Source organism: Pavona decussata, unplaced genomic scaffold (assembly GCF_977016875.1).
Source record: "Pavona decussata unplaced genomic scaffold, jaPavDecu1.1 SCAFFOLD_24, whole genome shotgun sequence".
Taxonomy (NCBI): domain Eukaryota; kingdom Metazoa; phylum Cnidaria; class Anthozoa; order Scleractinia; family Agariciidae; genus Pavona; species Pavona decussata.
The window spans coordinates 133,604-152,075 of record NW_028145447.1 but is presented as its reverse complement, the minus strand read 5'-3'; the positions used below and the strand labels follow the sequence as shown (position 1 = coordinate 152,075).

General features: G+C 34.7%; 1 protein-coding gene across 3 annotated transcripts in view; it reads right to left on the bottom strand.

Annotated features, from left to right (window-relative positions):
* Positions 1-18,472, bottom strand: part of LOC146485846 (uncharacterized) — a 26,703-nt gene extending 8,231 nt beyond the window's left edge. For 2 of the 3 annotated variants that reach the window (XM_085102803.1, XM_085102805.1), the window contains exons 1-21: positions 18,221-18,472; positions 16,049-16,196; positions 13,191-13,254; positions 12,756-12,786; positions 11,909-12,058; positions 11,012-11,083; positions 9,390-9,467; positions 8,795-8,857; positions 8,564-8,662; positions 8,095-8,169; positions 7,073-7,147; positions 6,631-6,688; positions 6,032-6,106; positions 3,898-3,969; positions 3,190-3,261; positions 2,237-2,299; positions 2,069-2,131; positions 1,694-1,756; positions 1,310-1,414; positions 284-364; positions 104-166 (exon numbers count right to left, since the gene is read on the bottom strand). In XM_085102803.1, the coding sequence (XP_084958929.1) occupies positions 104-166; positions 284-364; positions 1,310-1,414; positions 1,694-1,756; positions 2,069-2,131; positions 2,237-2,299; positions 3,190-3,261; positions 3,898-3,969; positions 6,032-6,106; positions 6,631-6,688; positions 7,073-7,147; positions 8,095-8,169; positions 8,564-8,662; positions 8,795-8,857; positions 9,390-9,467; positions 11,012-11,083; positions 11,909-12,058; positions 12,756-12,786; positions 13,191-13,254; positions 16,049-16,196; positions 18,221-18,406 (1,756 nt within the window). In that variant the 5' untranslated portion in view covers positions 18,407-18,472. The remainder of the gene's footprint in view (positions 1-103; positions 167-283; positions 365-1,309; positions 1,415-1,693; positions 1,757-2,068; positions 2,132-2,236; positions 2,300-3,189; positions 3,262-3,897; positions 3,970-6,031; positions 6,107-6,630; positions 6,689-7,072; positions 7,148-8,094; positions 8,170-8,563; positions 8,663-8,794; positions 8,858-9,389; positions 9,468-11,011; positions 11,084-11,908; positions 12,059-12,755; positions 12,787-13,190; positions 13,255-16,048; positions 16,197-18,220) is intronic. The other variant, XM_085102804.1, reaches the window with a different exon arrangement.

Here is an 18,472-nt window from a genome sequence, read left to right as displayed (position 1 = left end):
TGCTCGCAGGCTAAGTGAACGGGCAATGGTGGGCGTTAGAGAATACCACAGTAAAAGAGAGTACTGTATTGCTAAGACGAACATAAAATAATTTTAATCTCACCTGACCATCTGATCATCGTCAAGTGTCTTTCTTCAGCCATGGTCTTCACCTCACAGATGCGATCTGGCAGAAAAAAATTATATAATTTATTAAGTACAACATAATCTGCATTTCCTTCGTTACTACAAGTATAAACAAGAAATACAGCTGTGGTTTGAAGATGCCTTTTGTCAATCTTACCATGCAGACGTCTGACAAGATCCATCTCTTCTAACAAGTTCTTAACCTCTAACTTGTCAATCACATGGCCATCTTCATGATCTGCATAATGTAGATAATGAAAGTAAAAGTTACAAGGTTTGATTTAAAGCAAAGTATTGCATGATTTTGACAATTAAGAAATTATGTGTTCTTTCCTTGTCTAAAGACTCTTTTCTAGGGTCTGTGTTTTTTTGGAGTCGCCTCCCATCAATGTGGCCAGGGTTCGATTCCTAGTCATAAATATGTGGGTTCAGTTTGTTGTTGGTTCTTGTCTTTGCTCGGAGAGGTTTTTCTCTGGGTACTCCATTTTTCTTCTCTCCTCAAAAACAAACATTTCTAGATTCCATTCCGATCTGAAAGTGTCCCAATAAGTGCTCTGCACGAAAGACATAAAGCAATTTGTTGTTAGAGTGGAACCACACCTTACGACCACCTCGTTTTTACGACCAATCTTTTTTTTGTGCTCGAACAAATTGAAAGTCCAGTCATTTCCTTAGTTTTACAACCTCGTTAATCCAACCACCCCGTTATTACGACCACATTTTCACAGCCCGAAGGTGGTCATACGAACGGGGTTCCACTGTGTTTTTTAATTTCTTAAAATATCAGCACCTAAAAATTCCAACTCAATTCTCGTACATGTGTTGGGGATATACCTCAAACCAACCACAGATAAACATGGCTTTCCTCTCTCAAATAATGGAATCAATAATATTTATCACAATGGCCTCACATGACAGTGACAAACAGATAAGGGGTTTAGTTTCTAAGACAATGCGGTCCTGCATCGTTCCAAAGGAATGTTTAGTTCATCAACAGAGTTGATAACTAAAGGTAATTTGGCCATCGTAAAGAGATTCGAGTGCTGACGCTTTGCGATTCCTCTGATTCGCTCTGACGAAGGGCTAACGCTTGAAATGTCAGCACTCGAATCTCTTTACGGTGGCCAATCTACCTTTAGTTATCAACTCTGTTGATAAACCAAACATTGACAAACAGTCTTACTTGTAACTGGCAGAGTGGAATCCAGATGATCTACATCATCCACCACACTATCATCTGGAAAAGACAACTCATCAATGGCTTGAAGATGATACTCCATTACTTGTTCTGCAATAAAAACCATAGTTGAACTTCATGTAAGCAAGCATCTGCAGGACAAACTGCTTACTTACCAGAAACAAATGAAAGAAATACCCAGGAAATTTAACCCTGAAACCCCTCATACCAAAGAACAAATTCTCCTATCTTGTCCTCATACTTTTCATATAAAAGTACCGGGGAGAAGTTATTAAAATATCAAGAAAATTCACCTTGGGGGTGTTTGGGACGTGAGCCTATACACAATCTAAGACAATGAAAAAATTATGGCAAGATGAATGTTTTTACCTTCAAGTGACTGAATCTTTTCCTTGTCTTCCTGGGCAGTTAACTTGGTCTTTTCCAATTGTTCTTTATTGCAAACAAAAAGAAGAAGAAAAGATAAAATTACAGAAGAATGACTACATTTTCAAATTGATTAGTTAAGTAAGTACCTTGCTGAGTAAATAAATGAAGAGGTTTTTTGTCACTCTCCCATGAAGACTAAAAAAACCTGCCTGGTCACAAGTTAGTGAGCTTGCAGTGCTTATACCGAACATACACTTGAGAGAAGTTTCAATCAATGGAAAGTACCTGTTATAATGAACTTGAGGTTTAACAATGCAGTGCAACATAAAATAATTTGTAAGCAGACTAATAAAGCTACAAAATGAAGATGATTACCTTTCAGAAGCAGTACTTCATTTTGGCTTTCTTTATGTAGTAACCTCGTTTCCTCTATTTGTTCTGTTGAAAGAAAGTGAATGTGTCACTCCAGTACCACACTGAGTAGAGTCAGAACAAGTGGTCGCGAACAGGAAGTCCAATAAAACAACCATTACATATACTTACCAAGAAGTGAATTAACAATCTTCTCTTTATCACCAACTTCACCTTCAAGTTTTTCAACTTGAGCTGGAGATAAAAAAAGTAGGATGCACTCTTTTAAAATATTTGGGTTTACCTTTTTATATTGATAAGAATAACAAATAACGTGGAGTGGCAAATCATTGCAAGTTTCACTTTATAAAACTTGTGGTAAGTCAAGCCACTTGTTTGACCAGCACTTGCATGTGCTTGCAATGGCTTTTACTCAGTTTGATAAAATTCAAATCTGCATCCAAGTTAACACAAACATTCCACTGTTTGAGTTGACAAGGAACATGTAATCTGGCCACCTTGAAGATACTTGAAACATCAGCACTCGAATCTCTGTTATCTTTACGGGGGCCAAATTACCTTATCAACTCTGTTTATAAAACCAAACAGTCCTTTTCATTCCCCATCAACGCAGCAATACAATTTCTTTACAAACTAACCCTCTTAACCTTAAAGGGGAATTATCATGGGTTTTTTTGGTATCTTTTGTTAAAAATGATGAAATAAGACCTCCAATCAGCTGCCAAATAATTCTAGAATGATGAGAGGAGAGAAATCAACTCAGTTCTTGAAAGGAACAACTCGTGATCTGTTCTAGCGCATTTTGGAAACAAAAATGCGAGAACTTGAAAAACATTAGCCTAACATTCTTCAAGTTTCAATCCATATTGGCCTACTCTGTCTCTGGCCAAAGGCACTAATCGACAGTTTTATTGCACTGGGGTGATAATTTATAACAAACTTGACAATTATTTCTTTGTTTCTGCTGACAGACAAACATTTTTGGGTTTTTAAATGACAGCAAATTTGCGTGATACTTCCCCTTTAATATGGCCTAGAGAGAAACTGGAAAAACACTCTTTTGGTGAGGTAGCTGTTGTTTCCTTTATGCCATGAATCTAAGGATTCATTTATCAATAGCTAACCTTTTAAAATTTTCACATCATCTGTATTTGAGTCAGCTCCAGCTCTAGGATTCTCCAACTGCATTGAATTTGCTAGATGATAGAAAAACATAAGGAAAGTATTGATAAGTATTGAAAGTATTGACATTGATGTTCAAAACATTCTGCCACGGGTCCAATTGAAACAGACAAAACATTATTATTTATTTTTTGTTACAGCAGTCTCAAGGGAAAGTCATTAGGATTTCCAAAAGAGACAAGCATTCACAAAAGTCACTGGACAACAGTTGAATGTACTACATGTATACTACACTTTATTGTCACAAGGTCTTAAAAGCTATGAAACTGAATCAGTCATGACCTTCTAACTCTGTCTAATTGCTTAGTTAAGAACTGTATTATTATAATGTTGAGCAAGCCTCCTCGTCATCACAACACAATTAACTTGAAATAATTTGCAAGGTCTTTTACCATGCTATATTTAACAAGGCCATCAAACTATGAAACTGTATCAGTCATGACACTCTGACACAGTCTGTTTGGTTAATTAATAATAATTAATACATGTAATGTCAAGCAAGCATCCACCTCGAAACAATATATTTTCACCTGAAAACTGTAATGCCTTTTTTAAAAATTTTTTTGTATGTATGCCTCTTGTGCCATGCTGAATGGGTGGAGCTTTATACATAGTTCCTGACTAGAATTTAAGTTCTTGACAATACTCACCTTCAAAACTTTCAGGTAGCTTCTCCAACTCTCTTGTTCCATTTAAATCTACAGCTTCTATCACAGTTTCCTCTGCAAAAAGCAAGTACACTTCATGTTAGCTCAAACAGTACTGCAGCTGTGGTGCTGTTGATTATGCTGTAAAAGGTGGTTCTAACTTTGGAGTCTGTGGATGAAATCCTAAAGTGTGACTTTTCAAATGAAAGCTACTGAGCAGTACTTTCCTGTGGTGCTGTTTATTATGCTGTACAAGGTGATTCTAACTGTTGTGTCTGTGGATGAAATCCTACAGTGTGACCATTCAAATGAAAGCCACTGAGCAGTACTTTCCTGTAGTGCTGTTTGTTATGCTGTACAAGGTGGTTCTAACTTTTGAATCTGTGGATTATTATCCTAAAGTGTGACCATTCAAATGAACGCTACTGAGCAGTACTTTTCTGTGGTGCTGTTCATTATTCTGTACAAGGTGGTTTTAACTTTTGAGTCTGTGGATTAAACCCTAAAGCGTGACCATTCAAATGAAAGCTACTGAGCAGAACTTTCCTGTGGTGCTGTTTGTTATGCTGTACAAGGTGATTCTACCTTTTTAGTCCGTGGATGAAACCCTAAAGTGTGACCATTCAAATGAAACCTACTGAGCAGTACTTTCCTGCTGATCACTATTGGGATTTAAGGGTTATTCAAGCACCTGTCAAACCTGCTATGTTTACAATAACTGTCTGAAACAATGCAAATAGCAGATTAGCTGCAAAGCTACATTTGTGTTAAATGTTCTAAATAGGATAACTGTTGGTACATATGTAATCATTATGCAAATGCAAAAAGTTAATATGATGAAATCTCAGGTAAATTGAGTTAAATCAAACATTTTTGTGCACAGTTTCAAAATTACAATGAATTTTTATGGCAAATTCCCATAATTTTGAATATTCATGGAATATGCCTATATTAAGAAGCAAACTTGATAACTCGATAATAATTGCTGGTAATGATTATGCAAAAAGTTAATGACAAAATCTCAGGCATTTGCTCAACAGAGTAAATCAAACATTTTTGTCTGCAGTTTTTTCCCCATGTGAATATTTATGGAGTACATCTGTATTAAAGGAGCAAACTTGATAATTTTCTGAGAGGAATTTTAGAATTTTCTGATCAACAAAACGCTAGACAAATTTGAAACTTAATACTGTATCTGGGCATTGTTTTGCCTAAATCTGTATCTTGTAAAAAGGCATCTAACTAACACAGGAGATACCTTTTAAATAGAACCCCAAAACAACACAATATAGTTGGTATAGTACCAATCTCATGTGAGAAACTTTCTTTTCTTGTATTTTACGAGTAAACACAAATCAAAACGGAACTTCTGCAGTTAAAATACCGGTATACATGCAAAATCTTAGGAAAGAAAAATTATTGGAATGAAACCAATAGGGTTGTCCCTCAAAGAGCTATAAAATGCTGACAATTTTATCATACCTGTAAAATATACAAACCAGAAAAAATGCATGTTGCTCCTTAAAACATTTTCCCCCAAATGTGAACCTTGATTCTGATAGCTGAGCTTAAAACCCATTGAGAACTTATCTAATACTATAATCCTCCTGGCTCAAATAATAATATTCCATCACAGAAATTGGCCGTCTGCCACAGTATTGAGAAACTAAACATTTACACATTTTAATAAACATGAGGTTAGGGTATTTTGGCAGCATAGAATGTTTTGGGAAAAGTGAAATATTTATCCAAGCCATCTACATAAAATTTCACTTACAACAAAAAATATTTTTCATTTAGTCAGCAATGCAAATTATGTGAAATATTTCACAAGCAATAAAGGAATAGAAACTTTGTTTCAAAGTGATAATCTCCAAGACTAGTCTCTTTAATTAATAATAATAATACTATTAGTGATACACTGTAGGTCCCATACATGTAGGTAGGATGTTTCAGTATTAGGCATATTTGTTGTTAAAATGAATCCAGGTTAAAATGATTTCAACCTAGGTTAATTTGTATTTTCCTTTGTTAAGGTTGGGTAATTTACATCTGAAACAAAGGAAAATACAAATCAACCTAGGTTGAAATCATTTTAACCTGGGATTCATTTTAATCTACAACATATTCACTCTACCTTGTAGCTGAATCACAGGAGTTTTGAATTCATTACTTGGCTGACGAAGTTCATCCTTTGTTTTTTCCATGTGAACTGTTCATGAACAATAAAGCTTGGTTACAATAATAATTAACAGCTGCCTGATGATAACTGCTATCACAGGATTTAATAAACATAATCCACAATACGTCCAATCAAAACAACAATTTTGAAGGAGAGACACTGCAAGAAGTGAGCAAAAACATTTTTTTCTAGCACTGAACCCACGACAAACATAATTTAAATGCTAAATAAATTTAAAAATTGAAAGATACATCGTACAATGGAAGGAAATTTTTCAAGCAATGAATCCGCTAACAAACATGCTGCTGTGTTCATACATGTATTACTAAAAAAGGTCTATTAACATCAGGATCACCAGATCAATCTCTAAATTTTCAGTATGCCTAACTGCACTTTTAATTAACCCAAGACAATCTTATGAGCAATTAAACAAGAGGTGTCTGGACATCCTACACAAGCCCAATATTTAAAGAAATACCCAGGAAATCACTGAACGTTTTATAAAGATAATTTGCTGCTTCTAAACCTTCTGACTAAAAAAGTTCATTCCATACCTTTCATTGCAGCAACCTGTTCTTTTGTAAAATCACATTCTGCTTGCAATGACTCTGCCTATGGTCAACAAAAAACACCAAAGCAAGTGAATACACGAAAGACAGATGGAACTCCACATGCCAAATGACAGATATGACAAACACAAAAACAAACAAACAAAAAAAGGAGATTAAAATTTCCTTTATGGCCAGATTCTTCCCTTGTACTGCTGCGAGCTTCTGAAAAGCTCAATAACAGCCCTGTTTACTGATATGAAGTAAAACCAACAGCTGATGAAAATCTCTAGTGACAACATTACCTTTGATTGAATATTAATCAAAAATATTATTTCAGCATTCTGCCCTGAAATCACAACTTACTAGTTTAAGCTTTACTCAGACTCTCTACAAAACTGTGGAGTGGGTAATTATTATTTCCAGAGTGGCATATACATATACCAACCTTGGCAGCTAATGCAGCTTCACGGAGTTGTGCCTCTTTAATTCTTAATTCAAATTCCATTTTCTCTTGAACAGCCTAGGAATGATATTGAATAATAAAGACAAATTATATTTAATAAGGGTAACATCAGAAAAGCTAACACAATGGTTTACTTAATTAGGTTGGCCCTCGATAAATATAAAATACAGAATTAAATAAGATATTTAAGAGTGACAAATCGAGTTACAAGGTAATCGAACAGGTTTAAAATTGAGCAAAAAAAGGGAAAAACCTAAAAATTATCCCAATTTTTTTTCGTTTCTCTTTGTTTTTTGTTTTCCTTCTGCTATATCTTTCTTATTTTTTCTTTTTTGTCTCTTCCACAGAAAGAAAATGTTGAAACTTTTCTTTCTGTCTTTCTTTTCTAGGAAAATATTTTTGAATAACATTCCTCATACAGTTAAGGACAAACCTACTAAAAGAATGTTTAGAAAAGTACATTATAAATATTACCTTACTCAATATTGATGATCAATACATTACTTGCTCAGATACTTTATTCCAGTTATTTTCGTTTCTCTTTGTATTTGTTTTCCTTCTGCTATATCTTTCTTTTTTTTAATTCTACTTGGTTACTTTTCTTATCAATTTACTTCCTTTAAGGGGCACAGTATTAGTTTTACTAGAGGTGCCCCTCTACTCTCCTCTCCCGTATTTGAATTGTATTTTTGAACTGCGTGTTAGTCTATATTTTTAATACCTCCAACTTTTGTATTTTGCACTTATGTAACAGTAAGAGTGGAGAGTATAAATAAAAAAAATGACAAATGTCAAATGTCAAATTATGTTTTAAATGTTCAAGGGGAGTTGGTTTAAAAGTTAAGAGCATCTTTAGAGACCTAGTAAGTCGGGGGAATAGAGAATTGCACTGGTTGAGGTGGGGGTAGCTGTGGGAGAAAGAATTAAATTAGAGGATCCATATACAACATTTAATGTTGTATTATATATATCTGTCAAGAAGATAGCCTGTTAACAAGACTTACCTGTCCCTCTACAGCAGTGTGTCTTTTTTCTGCTTCTTCCACTTGGTCTTGAAGTGTCTGCATCTCTTGTAACCTCTATCAAGTCAACAAAAAGGAACAACAACTCAATGGAACAGAAAGCTTGGTATAATAGTGTATGAACCAATCAGAATTCAAAGCCAATATATGTAAACAGCATAACGTACAGACAAATGCATATAGGGAAATCATGACTGTTTTTTTTTTTGGGGGGGGGGGGAGGAGGGGAAGGGTGAGGGTTTGCTTCTCACTGGTTGAGAAAGTGGCACAAGTTTTGTTAACCAATCACAGAGAGTACAGTACATGTAGTAAAAAACCAAAACAAATGCCAAATTACTCTCAACACTCAACTGAAAACTGTTCTAATAACACATGTAATAGGATTCAAAGTTAAATCCAGTTACTTTCAAGTTGACCATTACAATAGACAAAAACGTTGTATACACTGTACCTGTTTGTGTTTTTCTGCCAAGTCTGTAAGCTCTTGCTGTGATCTTTCATATAAAGATTTGTAATGAAGGCATTCATCTTCTGCATTGCTACAGGTTTTCTGTTCATTGTGAGATCAACCAATAACAAGTTAAATTAATCTTTCTTTACACATGATGAACGATGGCAATGTAAGTATGATATTAATTAATAATTATTATTACAGACTGAAATAACATAACATGACACAAACCTCTATTTCTGTTAATTTTTGAATTGCTTCAAGTTTTTCTTGTAAAACCTTCTTCAGTGACTCCTGAAACATAAAACAGAAAGGGGTCAAAAGCAGAGCTTAGAAAAACATGACACAGTTTTTACAAAACTTGATTTGCCAGTATAATTTTCATTCTGGCATGAGAGAAAAACTTTAAACCACAGATACTGGGCCGAACTTGTGTGGGTATGCACCAACATAACTGTTTTTTTTTTTTTTATTGCTTTTGTTGTTTGAACAAGGGTCATTCATACGTGCCACTGGTGTGCACCCAAAGTCGAGAAAAATGTATGCATTATCTAAGTTGTGTAGTGCAGTTAGATCCAATAAAGGTTTATTTTGTACACCCCATAAGGAAAAGATGTTACCCTTTTCTTTGAATTGAAGCTTTCATTCAAGTAAAAAACTACAATACAGCATGGTGTTTCTTACATAAAATATTAATACAACAACCAGCAAAAGTTGAGACATTTCAAGCTTCACTCTTGAAGCCTAAATGTTACTTAAATATTTGTTATTATTGTAAATACACGAGAAGTGTCTACAAGTTCAATTGATACAAATATTAGAGTACCTTTGCTCTCATTTCATAATGGTGTCTTTCATCTTGTAGAACAAGAAGCTCCTTTTTTATATCATCTTCATCTAAATTCTGAGACAGGAATAAAAGTACAACTCAAAAATTAATTTTATAAGGAAGTTGAGTCTTCTACACTGTCCATCTATACATAATACACAACATTTGTACATTTAGAGTGTACAACATGAAAATATACAATAAGACTGCATGGATAACCTAATGATGCTGCTTTTGCTGAGTTGCATGGCAATTGTGCATGCTAAAACACCCTGTCAGGTAACATCTGACACCTACACTCAGGGCAAAAAACTTTTTTTTTATTCCACTTGTCCATTGGACGAGTAAAGTTCAGATTCTGGTTGTCCGAAAGTTAAATTTACTAGTCCGAAATAATTATTAAAGTGAATAACAAAATGTCATAAAAAAACGTAGAAATTGTGTAATCTGTTTTGAACCAAATCTCGAGTATTTATTTTAAGAGTTATTTCAATTTATGTTGTTCTTTGCACTTTTCAATACAACACCATTTCATACAGACACATCTGGGATCACTCAAGTTCTTTATACACGACTTGAGAAAATGCAGGACATCTATGAGGCATTAAAACTGCGATCTAAGATGACTCCTTTGACTCCTCATCGATTTTACGGCTTATTCACTGTAGCGGCGTCTGCTCTAACTGGTTTTTCTTCGCTTTTAGCTCGTTGGAAACAAAAGTAATGAGAATGGCTCTTCTCGTGACTCACAAGAGAATCACGGCGAAAATCAGTGGCGGACGATCCATTGATGCCGACATAAAGCCGGCTCGCTTTATCGGCTACTGTTGGATACCTGCGGCACACAATGCAGAACATTTCATTCTTCTCCGCGTCAATTTTAACCCAGGGAAATTCTTTTTTCCATGTTGGTTGGAATTTTCGAGCTTTCTTCATATTTTTTCACAGGTTTTATTACTTCTTTAATAATCACAAAACTTGCCACAACGGTAATCGCATCGTTCACCTTGTCTCAAACGAGGTCGTCATTTCCATATATGGTATGTGGATCCCAGTCTTCATCGAAACAACAGAACCAGATATTCTCGGAAAACAGAAGCGAAAACGGGAAAGTTGCCGTGAAAAGAAACCAAACTTCGCGAAACTCAGGCTAGTTTACAATGTCCAAAATGCTTGGGAACTCAGACCTCAGTAGAAAAGAACATCTTTTTTAGGCAAACTCTACTCGTCCCGTAGGACAAGTGCTTTTGGAAATCCACTCGTCCGAGATACGAGAGTACTCGTCTCGGACGGGCGGACGAGTGGAAGTTTTTTGCCCTGACACTGTAACACCCTACATTGTAGTAATAACAACATTTACAAAATGGGACCATGCCAATTCTGAATGTCAGAATGGAATATACAGTGTATGACCAAAGTATAAGCCGTGGATGCCGTAAAGTTACATGTGATCAAGAAAAAGTATTAACTTAATTTCTTAAGGGAAAAAAACCAAAAATTGTGAAAAAAAATAATGCCAACAGCAAGTGAATAGTGAAAGTTTGAAGGATCATGAAAAACACTTCTACAATGTAGTCCATTTAAACACAAGAATTATTGGAATCCGTCATACAATTTACCTTTGTTAAAGTTTCTAACTGATTTTCTAAAGTCTCCAATCTTGACAGCAGTTTATCCTCTTGTGCAAATGTCTAAAAAAGAAAATCACCAAGAGTTGTAAATTGCTATTGCATTTCAATCTGTAAACAGGAACAGCAGGGATCCACACCACTAAACGGATTTATTACAACTTTTTCCATGTTAACAGTATTATTGTTCAGTATGGTTTGTGGTGCACTGTGCATGAGTAATGGGTTATGAAATTCAAACAAGAACAACTTTAATAAAAATTAATTTAAAAGGGCTAAAAATCAATGCAGTCAAAAATCAAGTCCTTATTTTTATTTCCAAAAAACCAAAGAATGTTGCAAATGAAAAGTACAGCCATACTGTTTTCAGTAAGGATTGTCCATTTCACTAGTTTAAGTAAAGGGGGAAGTGTCATGGGGTTTTTGACCTCTTGTTAAAAACTATGGTAAAATTAGACCTTCAGTGTACAACATAATTCTACGCAAACAATAGGAAAGAAATCAACTCACTTCTTGAAAGAAACAACTTGTGATCTGTTTTAACGCATTTTGGAAACAAAACAAACCGATCCAAATTGAAAATATTGTTAACATAACATTTTTCAAGTTTTAATCCATTCCGACCTAATCACACTAATCGACAGTTTTATGGCACTGGGGTGATAATTTATAACAAAACTAGAATGTTTTTTTTGTTTCTGTTTACAGACAAACATTTATTTTTGGGGGTTTTGAAATGACCTCAAATTCACGTGATACTTCCCCTTTAAGTTGGAGTTCACTTATACAGTGTAAAGTTCAAGTTAAAAAGGAGAAAAAGGATCTAGCGCCAGGCAATGATTTCAGTCCAGGAAACCATTTCTTGAAAGTCCCAATATATTATCCTACCTGAGTGTTCTCTTCTACAGCGGCCTGTGAATCTGATAAAAGTCTTTGAAGGTTCGCCAGTTTGTTTTCCAACATCTGCTCTCGGTAAATAGCATCCTGCAAATACTGCGACAACTGCCATATTTCTTGCGCTTGGACTCCATTCTCGTTCTATTTCGGGGATGAAAACAAAGCTTACAACTTGAAATTTAGCATCTTTTGTATTACCATCACACAATTGACATCAAAACAACCATCTGTCTCAATGGAAAGGTTTCAAAACAGTAAGAATGATGTCAAATTTCAAACTAAAATAAAGATTCCTTAGCCAACTGACTGTCTTACAAAGTCCACTCTGTATGTCTCTAGTCCTGATTTTGAATAGACTTTTTACAGTTCAAATAAAAAACACAATACTCCTGTTTAACTAGGGCTGAAAGTGAAATCTGACAGGACTGAAGACAAATTGTTCATTCCCAGTGCTGAAAATTATTTGGATATCTACCATCTTCCACTGTATTTACAAGAGATACAATCCACAGGTATCTGAGGTGTGAAAAGGTTTGCTGTGCATTAATGTGTTGGAGGATTACAACCATGCAGCCATTTTCAACTTTCTTCAGGAGAGAATATCCTTGGATGGCAAAGCAAACATGGCAAAATAATATTATTAGAAGCACACGTATGGCACATGATGGGTTTTACAAGATCCTAAGAGACATTATCTTATTAAATTTCGTACAAGGTACATGTAACAAAGTTCAAGCAAATTCCACAGAAAATGTCAACCAGTGTACAGTGGCCAAACCTTACTTTCATATCTTATTACAGTAAATTAAATACTATTAATGATTATTATTTAACATACCAAAGCAAACAAACTTCTTGGGACAACCCCTCTACAAAAAGAAGATAAAAATTAATAAATTGTCGAAGTTTCTTCCAGAGAAAAAATTATAATATGCATGATAAAAACCAAAATACATGGAGCAGGTTTTGAAAGTGCTCAACGTACATGTACAGGGCCCAGTTGCTCAAAGAGCAGATGCTATCCAGTGGATAAAATGTACTCTGGTAATACATTATTTTTATCCGCTGGATAGCGAATTATCCACTTGATAAACTTATCCGCTCTTTTGACAACCAGGAACTGTACTGTCATAAGTGAGTTTTAAACAGGTTTGAGTCCCGTTCAGACCTGAATAATTATTGTTGTCAGGTTTTCTTAAAAACTCACAACTACTCAAGTTGCATACATGTAAATACGTAACTGGTAGTCTTTTGTGTCTTTAATTTCACTTACTTTGTAGCTTCTTTTCCATCAGGAAGAAACAAGGTTACAGTGGCCACAATACATCCATGAGTAACTGATACAAAAAGTGGAATATTTACTTTACATTAGTACAACATAAAAGAATTGGTGTACGCAGGACAAAAGGAAAATTACATGTATAACTATGTATGTGCTATTTAATTACAGCAGAAAAGGTTATCGGTTACAGTAATGTTTAATTTTTCAGAAGTAATTCCCCTTCTTTCCAATGTCAGAATAAAATAATAATACAATTATGGAAAACTAATTAAAAATAGTGTTGATAGCTGCAACTAAAATCATCCTTATGACCAAATTTGGTATCAAACAAGGTATGATTTCAACAAAACATTTAAACTTTGATACTCAAGGCCAATCATGTGAACTCTGACACTCAAACTCGTATGTCACGCACATGACTTGTACAGTGCAACTGAAGTTTGAAAGCAACTGTGCTTAGCTATGGCTTAGATGCATCTTTCAAGCCTTCAAAACATTTAAATCATTGGAAAAACAATACCTGTAAAACAAGTTACCTGTTTCTGCCTGACAGTTAAGGATCATGTGAAAGCTTGCCTATTATGTTGATTCAAACTTAAAAGTATTTGATAACAAAACACATCATGTTTGATACCACAAGAGATTATGATAACAGTGTTCATGATGTGCCAAGTTTAAATGAATGTAAAGATTAAACTTGCCTCTACACTCCTTTAATAGAATAATTAAAAAAATGTACATGCACGCCTTCCATTGTCTGTACAATGTCTGCACATGCCTTCCATTTAAAAAAGTAGAAAGGACTTCGAATTTGTTCTTTCTGTAAAATTACGGTATAACATGTGATGATTTGAGAAAACAAAAAATATCCAAGCTTTTGCAAGAATCACAGACCATAACTTGATAGAAGCAATGAAAGACCATTTTCTATTCTATTATGAAAAAAGTGCTCAAAATTAATTTGAAGCTGCATTTGATTGGCTACATGTATGTGGTGGCTCAAAATTTCTTTTTGGTTTAAATATTTTCAAACCGCTTTGATTTTTATTTCCCTTACACAAGGAAACTGGTTTGAAAGTTTTTAAATAAAAAATTAAACCACAACAGCTACATTCTGGAATGAGAATACGTACAATAAATAATTCTTACTAAACATCTGTTCTACAGTGTACACATACATAACAAGAGATTTTTGCAGTGACCAGGATACAAAAAGGTTCTCATTTAAGTTTGTAGATATATATGTTCCCAAATTTACCTACTTGAAAACAAGAAATCGTGATGTAACAACTGTCCTGGCTATTCTGTTTCAGGAATACAGTCAATTGCAAGCAACCTTATTCTGATACTCGCATATCTAGTCCTGTATCTATGTAAATATGCAATTCAGCTTTTGGGCGGTCAAGTATTTTATCAATAAACTATCTATCTTATTAAAGTATGTTTCCACAGTAACGAGGTTTCAACTACCTTAAAATTACCTTTGAAATTACAGTGGAATCTCCATTTAGTGGACACCCTCAGGACAAAGAGAAATGTCCCCTTAATAGATGTGTCCTCTAAAAAGAGGTTGAGTTACTTTAGTTAATAACTAACCACCTAAACACAAAGCTTCTCTTCTTGACTATGATTGAAGCAACCATTAAATGCATGATTTTTAATTCCAGCAGTAAACTTGGACTGTTCAATCTGCCTGTTGACTAAGCACTTGTATATTATGCTAATAGGCCATCATTAAGTAGTCACAAAATATATTGTTTATGTTGTGGTTAAATATTTTTCCTTGGTTCAAAAATTTTCAAACCAGTTTGAATTTTATTTCCCTTTGTTTCAGATTATGGTAATGAATAGTGCACAAAGGAAAATAAAAATTAAACTGGTTTGAAACATTTTAACCCAAAACAATTTAAAGCACAACATTTATTTCTCTTTTAGTTTAAAATTCAGGCAGAAACTTTAACAGTAACTGGTTATCACTCATGATTAGGGTACAATTAACACCGAGGCCGAGGACAGAGTGGGGAGACGCACCACATTTTTAACGGCTATGAACGATTGGGCCTCTCTACCAAAAGAACTAAACTGCCCACACCCAAATCAGTTTTTAAAATGAATTTTAATCACCAAACATTTATCCTACTTCGTATATACATTAGAAATAAATTATTTTTAGCCTCACCCCCTTAATTATTATTGTATCTCTCGTAGCTCTTTATTGCACTCTGTTTATTTTAGAGGACCCTCCAGAAAACCACTTTTAGTTATTGGAGGCCTCCTCCTAAAGATTTTATATAATTTATTATTATTATTATAATTATTATTATTATTATTATTATTATTATTATTATTATTATTATTATTATTATTATTATTATTATTATTATTATTATTATTATTATTATTATTATTATAGCATTAGAAAACATCCATATGCTATTTACAAATAAAATAGTATGACGGGGCGTGTATACGTAGCCGGCTGACTATTAAGTGAACATTATTATTATTATTATTATTATTATTATTATTATTATTATTATTATTATTATTATTATTATTTTTATTTTTGTTATTATTAATCCTCTTTGGTGTTTGGTCATGTACAAGGAAATCAATGACTAGTTGTCCCCTCCACTGAGATGTCAATAACATCTGTGATGTTCAAAAACTGTCCCTGTCCTCTTAATAAAGGTTTCCCTCTAATAGAGGTCCCTGATACAAAGATCACACAAACTTTTCTCTGGGACAACGGTTTGTGTCCCCTAAATAGAGGAGTCCCAAACTAAAGATTCCACTGTATAATCAACCCATTAATTTTACAGTTTTACAGCACAATTAGTTGTACAAACCTTTCTTGGAATTTTCTACCACATCAACTCCAAACTGTACAATATCACCAGATTTAAGTTCCTTCGGTTCACTCTCTTCTGAACCTTTACTGAGACGTACATTGTTCACAAATGTTCCATTGCTGCTTTTAGTGTCTTGTAAAAAGAACTGGAAACACAAGAAAAAATACGGTTTAAAAAGCCATCCTGACATGTTGGTACAACCAATGATACGGTTAATTGATCAGTCGTTTCCACAAGAATGGTTACACCTAGACATCACCCACAGATGTCTTCATCTACATCAAAATATTTTACTCGCAAGATCCTAAAGCCGCTGTAACACTGGGCAAATTTTCTTGCAGCTTGTCTTGCAATCTTGTTGCATCATTGCATCACAAGTTACTCTGATCATTGCTTAGTGTAACATGCCCTGTCACTGTTGCACAAAGTAGAACCGACTTCTACTTCTTGCAACGGTTGCGGCAACAACAGAAATGTGAGACATGTTCATTTGTAGGGCATGTTACACTAGGCAACGATTCATGCAACTTGAGTTGCAACAAAATTGCAAGACAAGTTGCAAGTTGTTCCTTGTACTTAGAAAGTTTGTGAGCTGAGTGCAGTGCTCTAAAAATAAAATTAATGAATACAAATAGGTTGAGTACAAATATATAAATGGTTCAGGCAAGAAGGTGGACATTGACCACCAGATTGACTTGCTCTGCCAAGTCTACAGTGTGTAATGTTGCAGTCTTGCTCGAGAGGTTGTTCCAGTTGAAGTGATGGTCCTCGGCCAGAAACTTTATGTCAGGAATGTAGCTAATATTTCCAGGAAGTGAAATTTTGAGGAAGATGTATTTTATCAGCCACTAACACAAGCCGACTTAAAAAAAAAACTCTTGAGTTCACCGAACAGGAGTTGAACCTGACTTTTTAATTACTAGTCTGGATGCCGTACCACTGAGCTACAGGAGACACGTAAGAGCTAAGTCATTAAACTAGTTTCATGCGACAAAAATTTTAAAACCTGCAAGCTGCTAGGATTTAAATGTTGATGGGTAGACGGCAAAACATTTTGGCCAAATTATGAGAAAGAGCAAACATGGTGCTATTTTGCAGCTGAACAAATCAACAAAAGTCTAGTGTTCAAGCCGCTGCATGTATTTTGGCAGTCTTCCGCTTATTATATACATCCTTGCATGATATGTAATTCTACTCTGTGATACAAGCTTTGTCCCACATTAATTGAGTCAATATAACAACTCAATATTTCTTTTCATTTCATATGTTGACACATTTTTAAAACTAAGATTATACATGTACATAAAATTTCATATCTATGCTAAAGTTGACACAATCGCTTTAATTAAACAAACAAAACTTATTATTTACTTTGAATAATATTACAATGCCTCTTCCTATCTGCAGCCCAGACAGATTTGTTGATAGCAAATGTCACTAGCGCACCACGGGTCAACGTTTAGAAAAGAATTAAACGTTTGATTGGGTGGGGGGAAAAGTGAAACAAATTATTAAATAAACAGGCAAGTCCATGTTGGAATTCGCATCTTTTTAAGCTGTCTTTAGAAAACGAAATCGTATTATCCTGAGGCAAATTCCAAAACACAAAGACTTTATCTTAAAAAATTTGGAGCGGGTCAAATCTTCATGATTCATAAAATCTCAAGGTGGAGGAGGTCAAAGACGAGAAAATTAAAATATCAACAATTTATCGGAAGAAGTAAACTTAGTGCAGCTCGATCAAAGATCAATATATTAAAGTATTATCGAGAGAATCGTATGTACTATGTGACAAGTGCGAAATTACACTTCGACAAGATGTGTTTCCGGAAAAGTTCACGCGACAATTCCCACAACAAGGGCCCTTGGAGTAAACATTAATTCGCAACCTTCCGTAGATTACTAGATTTAATAACAGGGGGATATATTCGTGACATATTCTTTTTCACAATTTACGCTGTCAAATTTTTCAACGTTGTGACAGACAACTAAGGACCTTCGCTCAACTTCAAATTTGGTTCAAGAGCGAGCGATTCAAGCTAGCGACCCCGGACTCTACAAGTATATTTTACATTCTGAGAGGCATCGTTTAATTTGCTAGTAAATGAACAAATTTCTCATCAATACACGTAGCTACAAGATGTAAACATCAAGCCTTCAATGACTTACCTTCCCATCTTCATACCACAAGATAGCATGGTTTCGCGACAATACCTTGCAGTCGAAGATACAATTGTTTGTGGCGGGTCTACTCTTTGCAACTGAACGTCCAATCTTTACTGGTTCCCTTAAGGGAACCGTTCTTTCTTCAAAGGGGTGGGAGTTAGGCCGGGAAGTGAAAATTGCCATCGCCATTTTACTGCAATCATGTTGTTCTTCGCGCCGACTGAAAAGTACGTGAAAGTTGACAACTACAGCGCA